The sequence below is a fragment of the Silurus aristotelis genome (genome assembly GCF_946808225.1).
Source record: "Silurus aristotelis genome assembly, chromosome: 9".
In the NCBI taxonomy this organism is placed as follows: domain Eukaryota; kingdom Metazoa; phylum Chordata; class Actinopteri; order Siluriformes; family Siluridae; genus Silurus; species Silurus aristotelis.
In genome coordinates, this window is record NC_139582.1 from 14,867,033 (window position 1) to 14,880,697 (window position 13,665).

The 13,665-nt window shown below is 39.3% G+C and overlaps 1 protein-coding gene across 1 annotated transcript in view; it reads left to right on the forward strand.

Moving 5' to 3' along the window:
- Positions 1-11,727: 11,727 nt before the first annotated feature.
- otog (otogelin) overlaps positions 11,728-13,665 on the forward strand; it is a gene marked incomplete at its 5' end in the record, with an annotated part of 87,626 nt that continues 85,688 nt past the window's right edge. The window contains 3 exons of the mRNA XM_083551221.1: positions 11,728-11,750; positions 12,623-12,678; positions 12,978-13,123. Coding sequence (XP_083407347.1) covers positions 11,728-11,750; positions 12,623-12,678; positions 12,978-13,123 — 225 coding nt within the window. The remainder of the gene's footprint in view (positions 11,751-12,622; positions 12,679-12,977; positions 13,124-13,665) is intronic.

Genomic DNA, 13,665 nt, shown 5'->3' on the forward strand with positions numbered 1-13,665 from the left:
TCGACTGAAGGCCTAATGAAAATAAAGCCTCAAAAAGCACCAACTTCAGGGCAACCTTAGATCATTAACGTGCCAGTTTTTCCTGAGTATGTTTTGCAGTCAAAGGTGTTCTCTGCTGGTGTTTTCTGCTGTTCTCGGCAAATTGTCTATTATATGGTAATATTTGATGCTTTTAGCTGCAGTAAAGAATTAAATTGCATGCTGTATGTTTATAGAATAGTAGATTGAACGGTTCAGTATTCCTTTTACCCAATAAGTCTCTTTCATTAACTTTCTTCTAGTCATTCATTTCCAATTCTTGTGTGCCTTACCTAACCTTAATCTAAACGTAATACTTTTTGACAGAGTGAATAAAAACAAATGAGTAAATTCAGACACTGATGAACACTGCTGTTAACAAGCAGAATCACTGAAGCAAACAAGAAGCAACACAACTACATACAATTACAGCCTTAGATAAAATCAACTGAATTAAAAGGGATGATAAAACAACTAAAAAAACTGAATTACCAGCTTTACTTATTATAGTTTGACATTATTTCTGTAAAATTTCTACAAAACATCCTTTGAGACAGGGGTTTATATTTTGTTGAAAATGTTTTTCACCTCAACATTTTTGAGATCAGTGGTTGCTTTAGTTGGGCTCTTGACCCATGCTTTGTTACCATTAGTTTTTTTTCTGGCTGTTGAAATTGAGTTTGTAAAGAACATTTGTTATGACAAAAAACATGTCTAGTAAAATAATAGTATTGTGGTTTTGTGGTTTTTATCAGTCCTTGATCTTTTATGATATTTATGACTGGTTTCAAAATTAATTTCATAACCTTAATGCATTAAGTAATATGACTTTAGATAACTTATAGTATTAAGGATTTAAAAAACATTTCATGCACAAAACCTTTAGCGCTACAGCATCATTTAGACACCCAGACATCAAGGATCAGCAGGTGAAACTCAAGAATGGTGAAAACTTTGATGTCACAATGCATGCTGGGTGCCAGAATAGTATTAATTCTGCTTAATTGTTCTTACAATTTTCTTTATTTGGTTTTATTTTGATATTTGATTTATGACTTTTTACGATTTCATAGTGACAGGATTATAATCTGATCAGACCTGTTTATTTTATCTTTCTCAAAAACTAATTTTAAAAGGCCAAGAGCAACACTAAAGCAAACACTAATCTCCAATATGGTGATTTTAAATTAAACTAAACCTAAACACCTAAAATCTTAATTCAAGCTTTTAATAAGTGAAGCTGGTAATGCTCTTTTGGGGAAGATTTAATGTTTTATTTTCAGGGGGTTTCATTTTTGGCTTTGGCTGTAAATTGTGTTTCTCTGCTCTTGTTTCTCTTCCGTTCAGTAATCTTCATTTAATTAGTCACTTCATTATCTCATTAACTTCATCACTGCTTTAGTGTTACTTCAACACTCTGTTGTGTGGACACATATAAGCGCTCTTTTAAAACGGAGGATTTTGCTGTTGGATTAAAGGGTTTAAATGTGCGAGATAAAAATAATTTAAAAAACACTATGAAAATGTACATTTTATTTATGGAAGCAAAAAAATTTTATTACGGCAATTTTACCACAAAATCAAGCAAAAATACTGTAAAACCTAACAGTTAAATTCCTGTTGTGTGTTTTGAGGGTTACTAATGTGTAGGAGTGTAGAGTCTGTGTTTAAGTCAAGGACGGACAAAGAAGTATTGATGTTATGCTGAATGTTGCTTTATATAAAGGCAAGATTGATGCAGTGAGAATCTCCTTACTAATTTCATTTGCACATGAATGTTTGCTGCTGTTATCTACAAGAGATCTGACCTAAAATACTACTATTTTAATTTTTTATAATTTTGTAAGTTTTTTTGTTGTGGACTTAAATAAAATACATTCTAAGTATAAATATTATAAATATTATTTTAAAAACAAATTCTAATTGGCAAAATTCAGTTTCTGCAAACAAAATAAGTTACTCAAGCTGACTGTCAGGAATCCCCCTGCCACGCCCCCCTGTCAAACCTCGGGTTTCCCCAAAGCACCTTGCTCCTTCTCCCGTGTGAGCCCCGCCCACACGGATCTGCTCGCAATCGGGCTTCATGGGGAACAGCTGGGGCTCGTTTCACTCGCTCATTCCCAGCTCCTATAAAGACCCCACATTTACCCACACTCCCTGTCCGTTATTGCATGTTCGTGTTGGTTCATATCGGTGTGCTCGTACGTCCGGTTAACCCACTACGTACGTTCCGTTTCCTCGCGTACTCCACGGCTGCGCTTCTCTTCCGAAGCTCCCCTCGGACTATATTTCACGGATTATCCCGAGTACTGTGAGTGCTTTTGTGTTGGCTCTGCCTTTCGTAAATAAAGCTTCTGTTTGCCGTTACTCCGGCTTCCGCCTCCGTGCCTCGCCTAACAGAATAACGGACCTCCAAAAAGGAATATATAAAAAGGACAAACAAAAAAGGAAAGGACAAACGAAAAAGGGGGGACATGATCGGATTAACGCTGTGGTCCCGGCGCAAACCGAAACTCGGCGGTCGGGTTCGCTCGGCCGCGATTAAGCGGCAGCCAAGCTCCGCCTCCTGGAAAACCCAGAAGCCCACAGCCGTTCCTCGATCATGCTCAGCAGCGCCACACCCCCCTCGATGATGTCACGGGACTCCCAGCTCACTCCGGCAACAGGGCTGAGTGGAGCATATTTTTACGGAGTTATATGGAGGCGTACTCGTCCAGCTTCCTGACAAAAGGAGGGAAGATCGCGTTTCACATGTCTCTACTGACTGGGGAAACTCTTTCTCTGGCCAGTGAGTTGTGGGACGAGACTGGAGGTGAGTTCGGCTTGTGTGCCCGGTTCCTGCAGCTGCTCACCAAGGAACTCGGGATGATCACGGCTGATCTCCATCTCCTCTCCCCCACTTCCAAAAGTGCCGTTCCACACCAGAGTTTCCAGGAGATCTCCGCTCTGCTGCAGGCTCTCCAGGAGAGCTCTTCCCAGTTCCAGAGCGTCCCCGAGAGCTCTTCCCAGTTCCAGAGCATCCAGAGCGTCCCCGAGAGCTCTTCTCAGTCACAGAGCATCCAGAGCGGCCCTGAGAGCTCTTCTCAGTCCCAGAGCGTCCAGAGCGACCCCGAGAGCTCCTCTCAGTCCCAGAGCATCCAGAGCGGCCCCAAGAGCTCCGTTCCGCTCCAGAGAGTCCCCGAGAGCTCCGTTCCGCTCCAGAGAGTCCCCGAGAGCTCAGTTCCGCCCCAGAGTCCTGAAAGGCGCTCGGCTTCATCCCAGGACCTGCAGGCGAGCTCCTTTCCGCTCCAGGGTCTCCAGGCAAGCTCCTCTCTGCTCCAGGGTCTCCAGGCGGCTTCCTCTCTGCTCCTAGGCTTCCAGGCGGCTTCCTCTCCGCTCCTGATTCCTGAGGAAGGCTCAGCTTCGCTCCTGATTCCCGAGAAGAGTTTGGTTCCGTCCCAGGACTTCCGGGAAAGTTCCGCTCCGCTCCAGCGTCCCAAGGAGAGCCCGGTTCCATGCCAGCGCGTCCCCGACAACACCTCTTTACCCAAGGGGATTCCGGAGCACTTAACTCACCTCCGAGACTGTGAAAGGGAAGTCGTCCCGTTGCCCCCAGGTGCCACCGAAGGCAATGGCTCGCCCCACAGTCTCCCGGAGGGCGACGCCACCTCTCAGAGCTCCGCTTTACCCAAGGGATCCCCAGAGCTCTAAACTCGGCTCCTAGACTGTGAAAGGGACGTCGAACCGCTGCCCCCGGCTTCATCCGAAGGCGATGGCTCGCCCCACAGTTTCCCAAGAGGAGACGGCTCGCCCCACCAGCACTCAGAAGGCGAAGCTACGTCATAGACCTCCTCCTCGTCCAAGGGGTCCTCAGAGCACTCACCTCAGCTCCAGGACTGCGAAAGAGACGTCAAACCGCTGCCCCTGGCCTCATCCGAAGGCGACGGCTCGCCCCACAGTCTCCCAAAAGGTGACGGACTCAGAAGACGAAGTCATGTCAGAGAGCTCCTCCCTCAGCGACGTCTCGCTCCCGAGCTCCTCCCACGGCGACATCCCACTCGTGAGCTTCTCCCTCGGCGACGTCTCGCTCAGCTGAGCTCCCGATGAAGTCGCTCAGCTGCCAGTCTCCGCTGAGGGCATGGCTCCATTCCCGGTTTCTGCCTTGAGCGTCGCTCCACTTCATTCCGGGTCTCCGCGGTGGTGTCGTTGTCCCATTCGGGCTCTCTACAGGGGTGGTGTCATCGCCTCAGGCCCTTCCTGGCTGTTCCTGGCTCTGTGGCGGTTCCGGCCGGGTCCCCTTCGACCCTGGGAGATTGATGGGGCCATCCTCCGAGTGCCCTGGCCCACCGGGCGTGCTGCGGGTTCAGGGCATCAGGTGCCGCCCCTTTGGGGGGGGGGTGTCAGGAATCCCCCTGCCACGCCCCCCTTCGGCGGCTGTCAAACCTCGGGTCTCCCCAAAGCACTTCGTTTCTTCTCCCGTGTGAGCCCCGCCCGCACGGATCTGCCCGCAATCGGGCTTCATGGGGAACAGCTGGGGCTCGTTTCACTCGCTCATTCCCAGCTCCTATAAAGACCCCACATTCACCCACACTACAGTAATCCCCCGTTTTATCGCGGAATTACATTCGCCACATAACTAATTTGTTTAGCTGATTTTCCCGGTCTCTCGCGGACAGCGCGATAGACCAAAAAACTTATAGGGAATTGTTTTTAAGTTTTCATATAAGTTTTATGTTGAAATAAAATCTATTAATAAAAAAAAAAAATTTATAAAATAAAGTGAAATGTACACATAGAATAGCGTTTTTTTTTTGTTTTGTTTTTGAACGTAGCCACCGCGATAAACATGGGGGGGATTACTGTATTTGATTTCAATTGAGCATTAACTATGGCCTGCATGCATGTAACTGATTGCTTTTATGTAGTCCTTAATAAAGTGACTATATTTGTACTTCAAAAAAAAAAAAAACAAACAAAAAAAAAAAAAACTGTAAAGCTGCTTTGAGACAATGTCTGTTGTGAAAAGCGCTATACAAATAAACTTGACTTGACTTGACTTGACACTCCCTGTCCGTTATTGCATGTTCGTGTTGGTTCATATCTGTGTGCTCGTACGTCCAGTTAACCCGCTACGTACGTTCCGTTTCGGACTCCTCGCGCACTCCACGGCTGTGCTTTTTTTCCGAAGCTCCCCTCGGACTATATTTCGCGGATTATCCCGAGTACTGTGAGTGCTTTTGTGTTGGCTCTGCCTTTCGTAAATAAAGTTTCTGTTTGCCGTTACTCCGGCTTCCGCCTCCGTGCCTCGCCTAACACTGACGGTATTTTTTAATTTTTTTGTTAATTTACAGGACAAGTTCTTACAATGTTAAGTACCAGTTTAACCGTTTATTTTTAAGCTAGATTTCTGCCAACCACAGCAGCCAGTTTTTTACTGTAATATCTAAAGGATTATTTTTTACAGTAAGGAAAAATTTACTTAAACAGAAAGTGGAATTTCTAGCTTAATTTACTCTTCTGTTCTGTTCACTGCTTTGCATCAAATGTGCTGTTTATTGGTAGTATTTTATTTAGAAGCTAAGAAACAAATTTATTTGAAATTATACATGTAAAGACAGCAGTAATTTATGGTGATTTATAAATATTTTAATTTTATTATTTTAGTTTATGTTCCATTCCTATATTCTTGGAAAATTGTTAATCAGCACATTTTTGTGTAATACCCTATGCTTTATTTAAGTGGACTGTTTAGGTAAAATGTGTACTCATTTACCTATCTTAGACTAAAAGAACAAAATAAGATTAACATGACAGGTAAGCAGTCATGCAGGAAAGTCAAAACATAATTATAAAATTAGTTAAAATGTTTTTATTAAATGCAAGGCACCACAATATATACTATTGATGAATTATCATTATATCTATATTTTTGTGAAACGTGATGATGTAGGGCTAACTGAGCTTTCATAGCATACATTTCATGGCTTTTCTTATGAAATAATTTCTGTTGTAGTCAAAGCCAACACCAAAGTGTGTCAAGACAAAACAAGACTAAGACTTTTGAGGAGTTGAGAACAAGGCAAGACCAACAAAATGCAGGATGAGACTAAGTTTTACTATTTACCGTGTTTACTGTCATACGCATCCTTTTATATATACTTTTTCTCACATACTGTAATTTCCAGACTATTAAACTTTACACAGGCTTTAACGAAAGACAGTGTCTGTTACACGGCTTGTATCTAAACAGTAGCCTACCAAGAAAGTCATTGTTCACTGTGTTCCTCCTTCCTTTCACAACTATTTCTCTCAGGAGTTTTTCTTTTAGCATCGTCGTGCGTTTAAAAATCACCATCGGTGAAGCTTTTCTCCTGATGCCGTGCAGCTCAGAACACAGGTGAAGTGCGTTTTTTCATGCCTGGTTGTTTTCAGCGTGACGAATGATTCGCATTTCCTGTTGACTGTCCGAGTGAGAGGCAGGTCAAACGTCAGATTCAGTGGGAGCGCATCTGATTTAATATAAAGAGTTTCATTGGTTCACCTGAACACGTTCTGCAATTTCATTGGTGTAATGTTATGGGGATTAGTTTTTTGGCTTGAAGTTTGTGAAACCGGAAAAAACCCAGGAAAAATCCATAAATTAGTCGCTTGGTTTAAAGGGTGGAAAAAAGTTGCGGGTTATAGTCCGGAAAATACGGTATATCTTTATATATTTTATATAGTTTATACTTTTTATTTATCTATCTACTTTTTTCTTTTTCTTCTCATTCTATTCGCTCATGCCGGACCGTCGTAGAAAGCATTTCACTGCATGTCGTACTCTGTATGTATGTGTATGTGACAAATAAAGTTATATTTGATTTGAAGTCAAAACCAAGATAAAAGCTGCTTTGGGACAATCAGCACTCCTCAAATTCACCACATATCTACACATATCCACAGATCCACATAACCCTGACCCTAAAAAGTAATAATGAGATAAATATAAATAAAAAATAAATAAAAAATAAATAAATAAATATATGTTAAACTTCTAAAATGCAGAAAACCTGTCTGTGGACTTTTAATAAAATAATATTAATATTGATAACATAATAATCAAATAATAGGATTTCTATGAAACTCTTTGTTGTGGATTTTTTCTTGTTTATTAGACTTATTATAATATCAATATCCTGTTTCCAATCATTCTCGCATTTGAGAAAACATTTATTTTTCTCTTTGTGATATTGTGATCTCTTGCAAATACTTTCTGCCAGTTAGTGATATCCCCATAGTTGTGGTCTTAACCAGTCTTGAAATAGGGTTGTCTTAAAATAAGAACTAATAAGAATAAGTTCTCATTAGTGTAATTTTACAATTATTCATTTGCAAACAATGAAAAACCCACAGCATCAGTGGGGTATTGCAGTTTTTCTCAGTTGCTTTGGAGCATTTCTCAGATCAGAAATTTAATTCTCAAAACTACTTGTTTAACATCCACATCATGTAGTCACTTGTGCATTTAAAGCATTTTCTCATTGTTTTGATCAAATTGCGAATTCTTTGGGATATTCATTTAATTGTTTGTGTACAATTGTCTGTTATTTCCTACATTATCAGTTGTTTATGTCACATTGATTAAAATATATTATACCGGTTTCACCTAAATAGTTTTAATTCCCTAAACAGTTGCATAAGTTATTGAATGCAAAATAGGTAAACCAGTTGCCATCATCTGTCAAGCTAAAACTTCTATTAAACTTTTTTTTTTCGTAAATTTGTTTTCAATCAATTAATTGTGCAGATGAATCTTGAATGTTACTAATTCAATTCAATTCAATTTATTTTTATTTGTTTAGCGCTTTTAACAATGAACATTGTCTCAAAGCAGCTTTACACAGATAATTTGGTGATTAAAAGTGAATATGTTCTTTATAAGTAAGTTTGTCCCTGATGAACAAGCCGGTGGCGACTGTGGCAAGGAAAAATTTCCTGAGATGGCGATAGGAAGAAACCTTGAGAGGACCCAGACTTAAGAGGGAACCCATCCTCATCTGGGTTGCGCCAAATGTCCATTTGTAGCAGATATACGATCTTGCGGGGTACAGTGATGATGATCAGAAGCGAGAAGTAGTCCTGAGTCAGTGTAGGAGACTGTTGACATTAACTACAGTCCAATCCATCCTCAAAGCGCACGTTCTTACACCAAAATTTCATGGAACCACCCAAGGCGTTGATGAGAAACCGTCCCAAGCTGCACAGAGTGGCCTCCAGTCAAAGAGAACACTATCCAGAGGCAGGCCTGGACAAAGTAGGAAGATCCACGGAGGGGAGAGGGGCAGGAACAGTGGTCACTGGAGCCTCAGGAGCATGTTAAACTAGACCAAAAGAGAAAGAGAGCTAGAGAGAAGAGGGTGACAGGAAGAGAAGGATATGGATTATTAAGTGTCCTTATTGTTGTATGAAAGTTAATATCACTGTGCAGTTTAAACTCCGGCAAGACTCGCTATGGCAGCATAACTACAAGGGAGAACCAGAAGGTAACACAGACATGAGGGATCTCTGGGATAAGAGACGACCCACCACACCACCGTCAACGAACCTGAGTGAACGTGTGAATGTGAGGGGACGACAGCATACAAATATCCCAGTTCACCAAACACTCTATATCCATGTTCCCTCCAGGTCTGAGCCTTTGCCTAAGAAAAAATCTACTGATAAAAGGCTTGACTAAATAAATACGTTTTCAACCTCGACTTGAACACTGAGACTGTGTCTGAGTCCCTAACAATGATTGGAAGGCTGTTCCATAACTATGGGGCTTTAAAAGAGAAAGATCTGCCCCCTGCTGTAGTCTTCGTTATTTGAGGAACCAACAAATAGCCTACACCTTTTGATCTAAGTAGGCGTGGAGGATCATACTGGTATAGAAGTTCACTCAGATACTGCGGTGCGAGACTGTTACGTGCTTTATACGTCAGTAGTAGTATTTTCTAATCATTGCGAGATTTGATTGGGAGCCAGTGTAGACTGATTAAAACAGGAGTGATGTGGTCATATTTTCTAGCTCTAGTGAGGACTCTTGCTGCTGCATTCTGAACTAACTGAAGCTTATTTATGCACTTACTCACACACCCAGACAGTAAAGCGTTACAGTAGTCTAATCTAGAAGTAACAAAAGCATGAAATAGTTTTTCTGCATCCTGTAACGACATCATATATCTAATTTTAGCAATATTTTTAAGGTGAAAGAAGGCGATCCTGGTGATATTATTCACGTGAGCCTCAACGGAAAGACTAGGGTCAATAATAACACCAAGGTCTTTGACAGCCGTACATGCTAAAACAGAAACACCATCCAGAGATGCTACGTAATCGAAAAGTTTTCTTCTAGCTGCATGTGGTCCTAGTAAAAGTACTAATGTAGGTGAGTGCCCATGCATCAGATCAACCAATGATCAACTAGTTCTCTAAAACAGGTCAAAGGTGAATCTCATTAAACTTTAATTGGCAAGTGTATACAGACAGAGCAAAACACAGAATTCTAATTTTTGAAAATGGATGAATAGAAACAAACAAATTCTAGTACAGTGCAGTAAAAGTGTAAATCCTTTCCAGTCTCTTGCAATCGATAAAAATCAAATATGCTGTCAAATAAATAAATTTGTGCTGCTGAAATTCATAGATTCATAGAAATTCAGCCTTGTGCAATTTCAATTACTGTAATCCAAATCAAATTTTATTTTAGGAAATACTGAAACTCTGTGGTGTCATACTGACAACATGACTAAACCTTTTGTGAACAATGACAAAATGACTTGTCATTTTGATGGGAATGAGATGTTCAATGACACAAATACTTACTTTTTAGAGATAAAAAAAGGATTTTAGGAAAATACAGGCTTTTTCAAGAAATCCAATATGTTGTGCTGTTTGTGCATTTACTGGTTTGCAAATATTAAGGATGATAAGATAAATGTTCGAAAGCAACTGAGGAAAACTTTAAATAGAAATTAACTTGTTTCATAATTTTTTCCACTAGTAAATGGGGAGTTTAAGCATGTTACAGTTTTTCTCAGTCGCTTTGGAGAGTTTCTCAGATCAGAAATGAAATTCTCAAAACTACTTGTTCAAACTCTACATTATTTAGTCATTTGTGTTCATCATGAGAACATTTCTTGTTGCTTTGATCAAATTGTGAATGCTTTGGTACATCATTTAATCGATTGTGTACAATTGTCTGCTGTTTCCTACATTATCAGTTGTTAATGTCATGTTGATCAAAATGTATTATACTAGTTTCACCTAAATGGTCTTAACCCTCAAAACATTTAGGCATCAGTTCATTGCATAAGTCATTAAGTGCAAAATGGTTAAACCAGTTGTCAAAATTTGTCAAGCTCTTATTTTTCACAGTTCTATTAAACTTTTTTGGTAAATGTGTCTTGAATTGATGAATTGTGCAGATGAACCTTGAATGTCACTAATTTAGGGGCTTGTTCACATTTAGATCAACCAATAATCAACTAGTTATCTAAAATAGGTCAAGGCTGAATCTCGTAAACCTTAACTGTAATTGGCGAGTATATATAAAAAAAATCAAAACAGATTTACAATTGTTAAAATCGGATAAACAACTAGGAAACGAACATGGTCGAGAGCCAAGAATAAGGATGAATGCTGGAAGGGTAAGGAGGCAAAATAGAGGAAGAGGAAAAAGAGGCCAGAGACATAGACACATTTCAGATGAAATTAGAGCCACTATTGTGGACCATGTTGTCAATCATGGCCTCACAATGGTATTGCAAGGGATGATATCTGTTGTATGTGGATGAAAATCTGTGGCCCAACAGACTGAGACGTCAGGGGGTAGAGACAGATTGCTCTGTATAGTGCGGCATGCACAGTTCTGCCTAAGAACTGTTTCCTATGTTAGGAATTTTAATTTGTGTCTTTTTATTTTTTATCACAATGACGTTATATTGTAATTTTCTTTAGTCAGTCCACTAGTAAAGAAAAATGAAAAAGTGTGAATCCTGTCCAGTCTCTTACAATCAATATCCCACATACAGTAATGTGTAAATTTGTGCTGTTGAAATTCATAGTTGCCAATTCAGCCTTGTGCATTTTCAATACTTGTAATGCAAAGAATAGTTTACATCAGTAAATACTAAAATAAAGCATTGTCATATTGAAAAAATGACTAAACATTTTGACTATCTTGTTCGTAAACAATGATAAATGGACTTCTTATTTTGATGGCAATGATATGTTTATTGACACAAATATTTACTTTTGAGTGAAGTACTAATGATTTTGAGCAGAAAACAGGCTTTTGCAAGAAATCCAATGTATTGTGCTGTTTGTACACATTGTTTTGAGAATGCACTTACTGATTTGCAAATCTTATGGATGATTCGAGAAATGCATCAAAGCAACTGAGAAAAACTGTAATTACCTGTTCAACTTTGTTGAAAGCGTGTTTTTGAATGCTTATAAGGAGAAAAGTCAAGTCAAGTTAAGTCAAGTTTATTTCTATAGCGCTTTTCACAACATACAGCATACTTTTTTTGTCTCAAAAAGCTCATTATAGGCTTTTAGTTTGAGCAACAAGAGCTATTGTCTAACGGTAATTAAACTCATTGCTTCTGTATTGTTATGCATTAATAGGTATTATGTTAACTTTTTCCTTAATTTCATTTAAAAGCAAGTCCATTTAAACAACACATCCTCAGAGCCGAGTGAAGAATGGGCTGCCCACAGATCCAGGGGTAGGAACCACATCTTCATATATCTACAGTTTATTTGTATTAACTCATTAGCCATAACATCATAATATTAAAACCACCTGACTAATATTGTGTGGGGTCTCCTTGTGCCACCTAAACAGCTGTGATTTGTTGAGGTATTGACTTCACAGAAGCTCTAAAGTTGTGCTGTGTAATGTAGCATGAAGACATCAGGTGTATCCTTTATGAAACAAATTAGTTTGTCCATCATATCCCATAGATGCTCAGCTACACTGATATTTGGGATATGTAGGACAAGTTAACACATTTAACATTATCCTGGTGTATAAGGCCACTTGAAAGGAATACCGTTGGTATGAAAGATTGTACTTGATCTGCCTCAGTGTTATGGTAGGTTATACATTTTAAAGTAACATCCACATGAATACCAGGACCCAAAGTTTTGTACCAAAACATTAGCCAGAGCATTCAATGGCTGCACCAGTTTGCTTTGTTCCCAAAGTGCATGATGGTGTCATCTCTTCCCCACATAATTGATGTACATACTGTCCACATGATGTAAATGAAAATGAATAAAAAATTTATCAAGACCAGACCACCTTTCAAAGTTCTATGGTTCAGAATATATACTGTATATACCGTATGATATATGTATATGTGTGTGTGTGTGTGTGTGTGTGTGTGTGTGTGTGTGTGTGTGTGTGTGTGTGTGTGTGTGTGTGTGTGAGTGAATGAGAGAAAGACATTACATTTTCCAAACATTTTCATACACACATTATGGAAAATGTATAGATTTGAATATTTTGTGGCATACTTTTTAACAAATTATAATATGCAGCACTTTGTCGTTTTTCAGGGGCTGTAGATCCTTGTATGTTTCCATGTCTGAATAGGAATCATTGTCTCTATTCAGACACTTTTCAGGCTTTTGGATCACACTGCCAAGCAGGTACTGTACACCAAATCATAATTTGTTGAAAATTACTTTAGCTATTTAATGTTGGACTAACTGATAGTTCCATTATGACAAATTTATGTCATATACAATCACATTTATAATAAATAACATTTAATAACTAAATAATGGGGCAGAGAATGGTACTTGACATTTACATGTACTTAAAAGACCAAAAATACAAAATACTGTTTTTACTTTAGTAGATTTTGCCCTTGACTTCGTGTTTGAAAATATATGCAATGTTTCTGAACATGCAATTAAAGTTGCAAGTACTGTAGTTGCGAATACAGGCTTGGAGCGAGAGATGACATGCCGATCATGGGGGCAATACAATTATGAGACATTTGATGGCCTTTACTACTACTTCCCTGGCAAATGCAGCTATACTCTTCTGAAAGACTGTGAGGACAACCCAAAGTCAACTGTGTTAATACAGGTATATGCACATTCACAGAAACATGCCCAATATTGTTGAACAGGTACATTCTTTTTTGAGTGAGTTCATTTTTGTGGTAGCTGTATTAACTTTAAAATGTGACATATGATTTTGAAATACAAGATCGTTATTTTTTTTTGTTTGACTGTTTAGATGTAGCTGCAAATTATCTGTAACTGTAGTTAATTTGTATTTGAACATAGCAAAATCTGTGCTTGTGTGTGTGTGTGATAGCTTTAGGCTAATTTAGAGAAAATGATCTTATTAATAGAGTCATTTATGTCCATTCCAGTTTAATAGCGCAATTATGAGTAGGGCCAAAACAGCAAACAGTGTTGTCTTTGTTTTCTGAGATTCACTGATCGGAATTCAAAGTGCCCATCAGTGCAACTGCTTTTTTTCTGGACATTCTGTTGGCCAAATGCCAAGATCATTTGTCACTTAATTAAAGGGCTTGTCAACAGTAACATTGTCTTGGATGACTATAAGTCGGTTTCCTACAAAGAATTATTATATGTAGAAAAATATATTTTGTTGTGTGT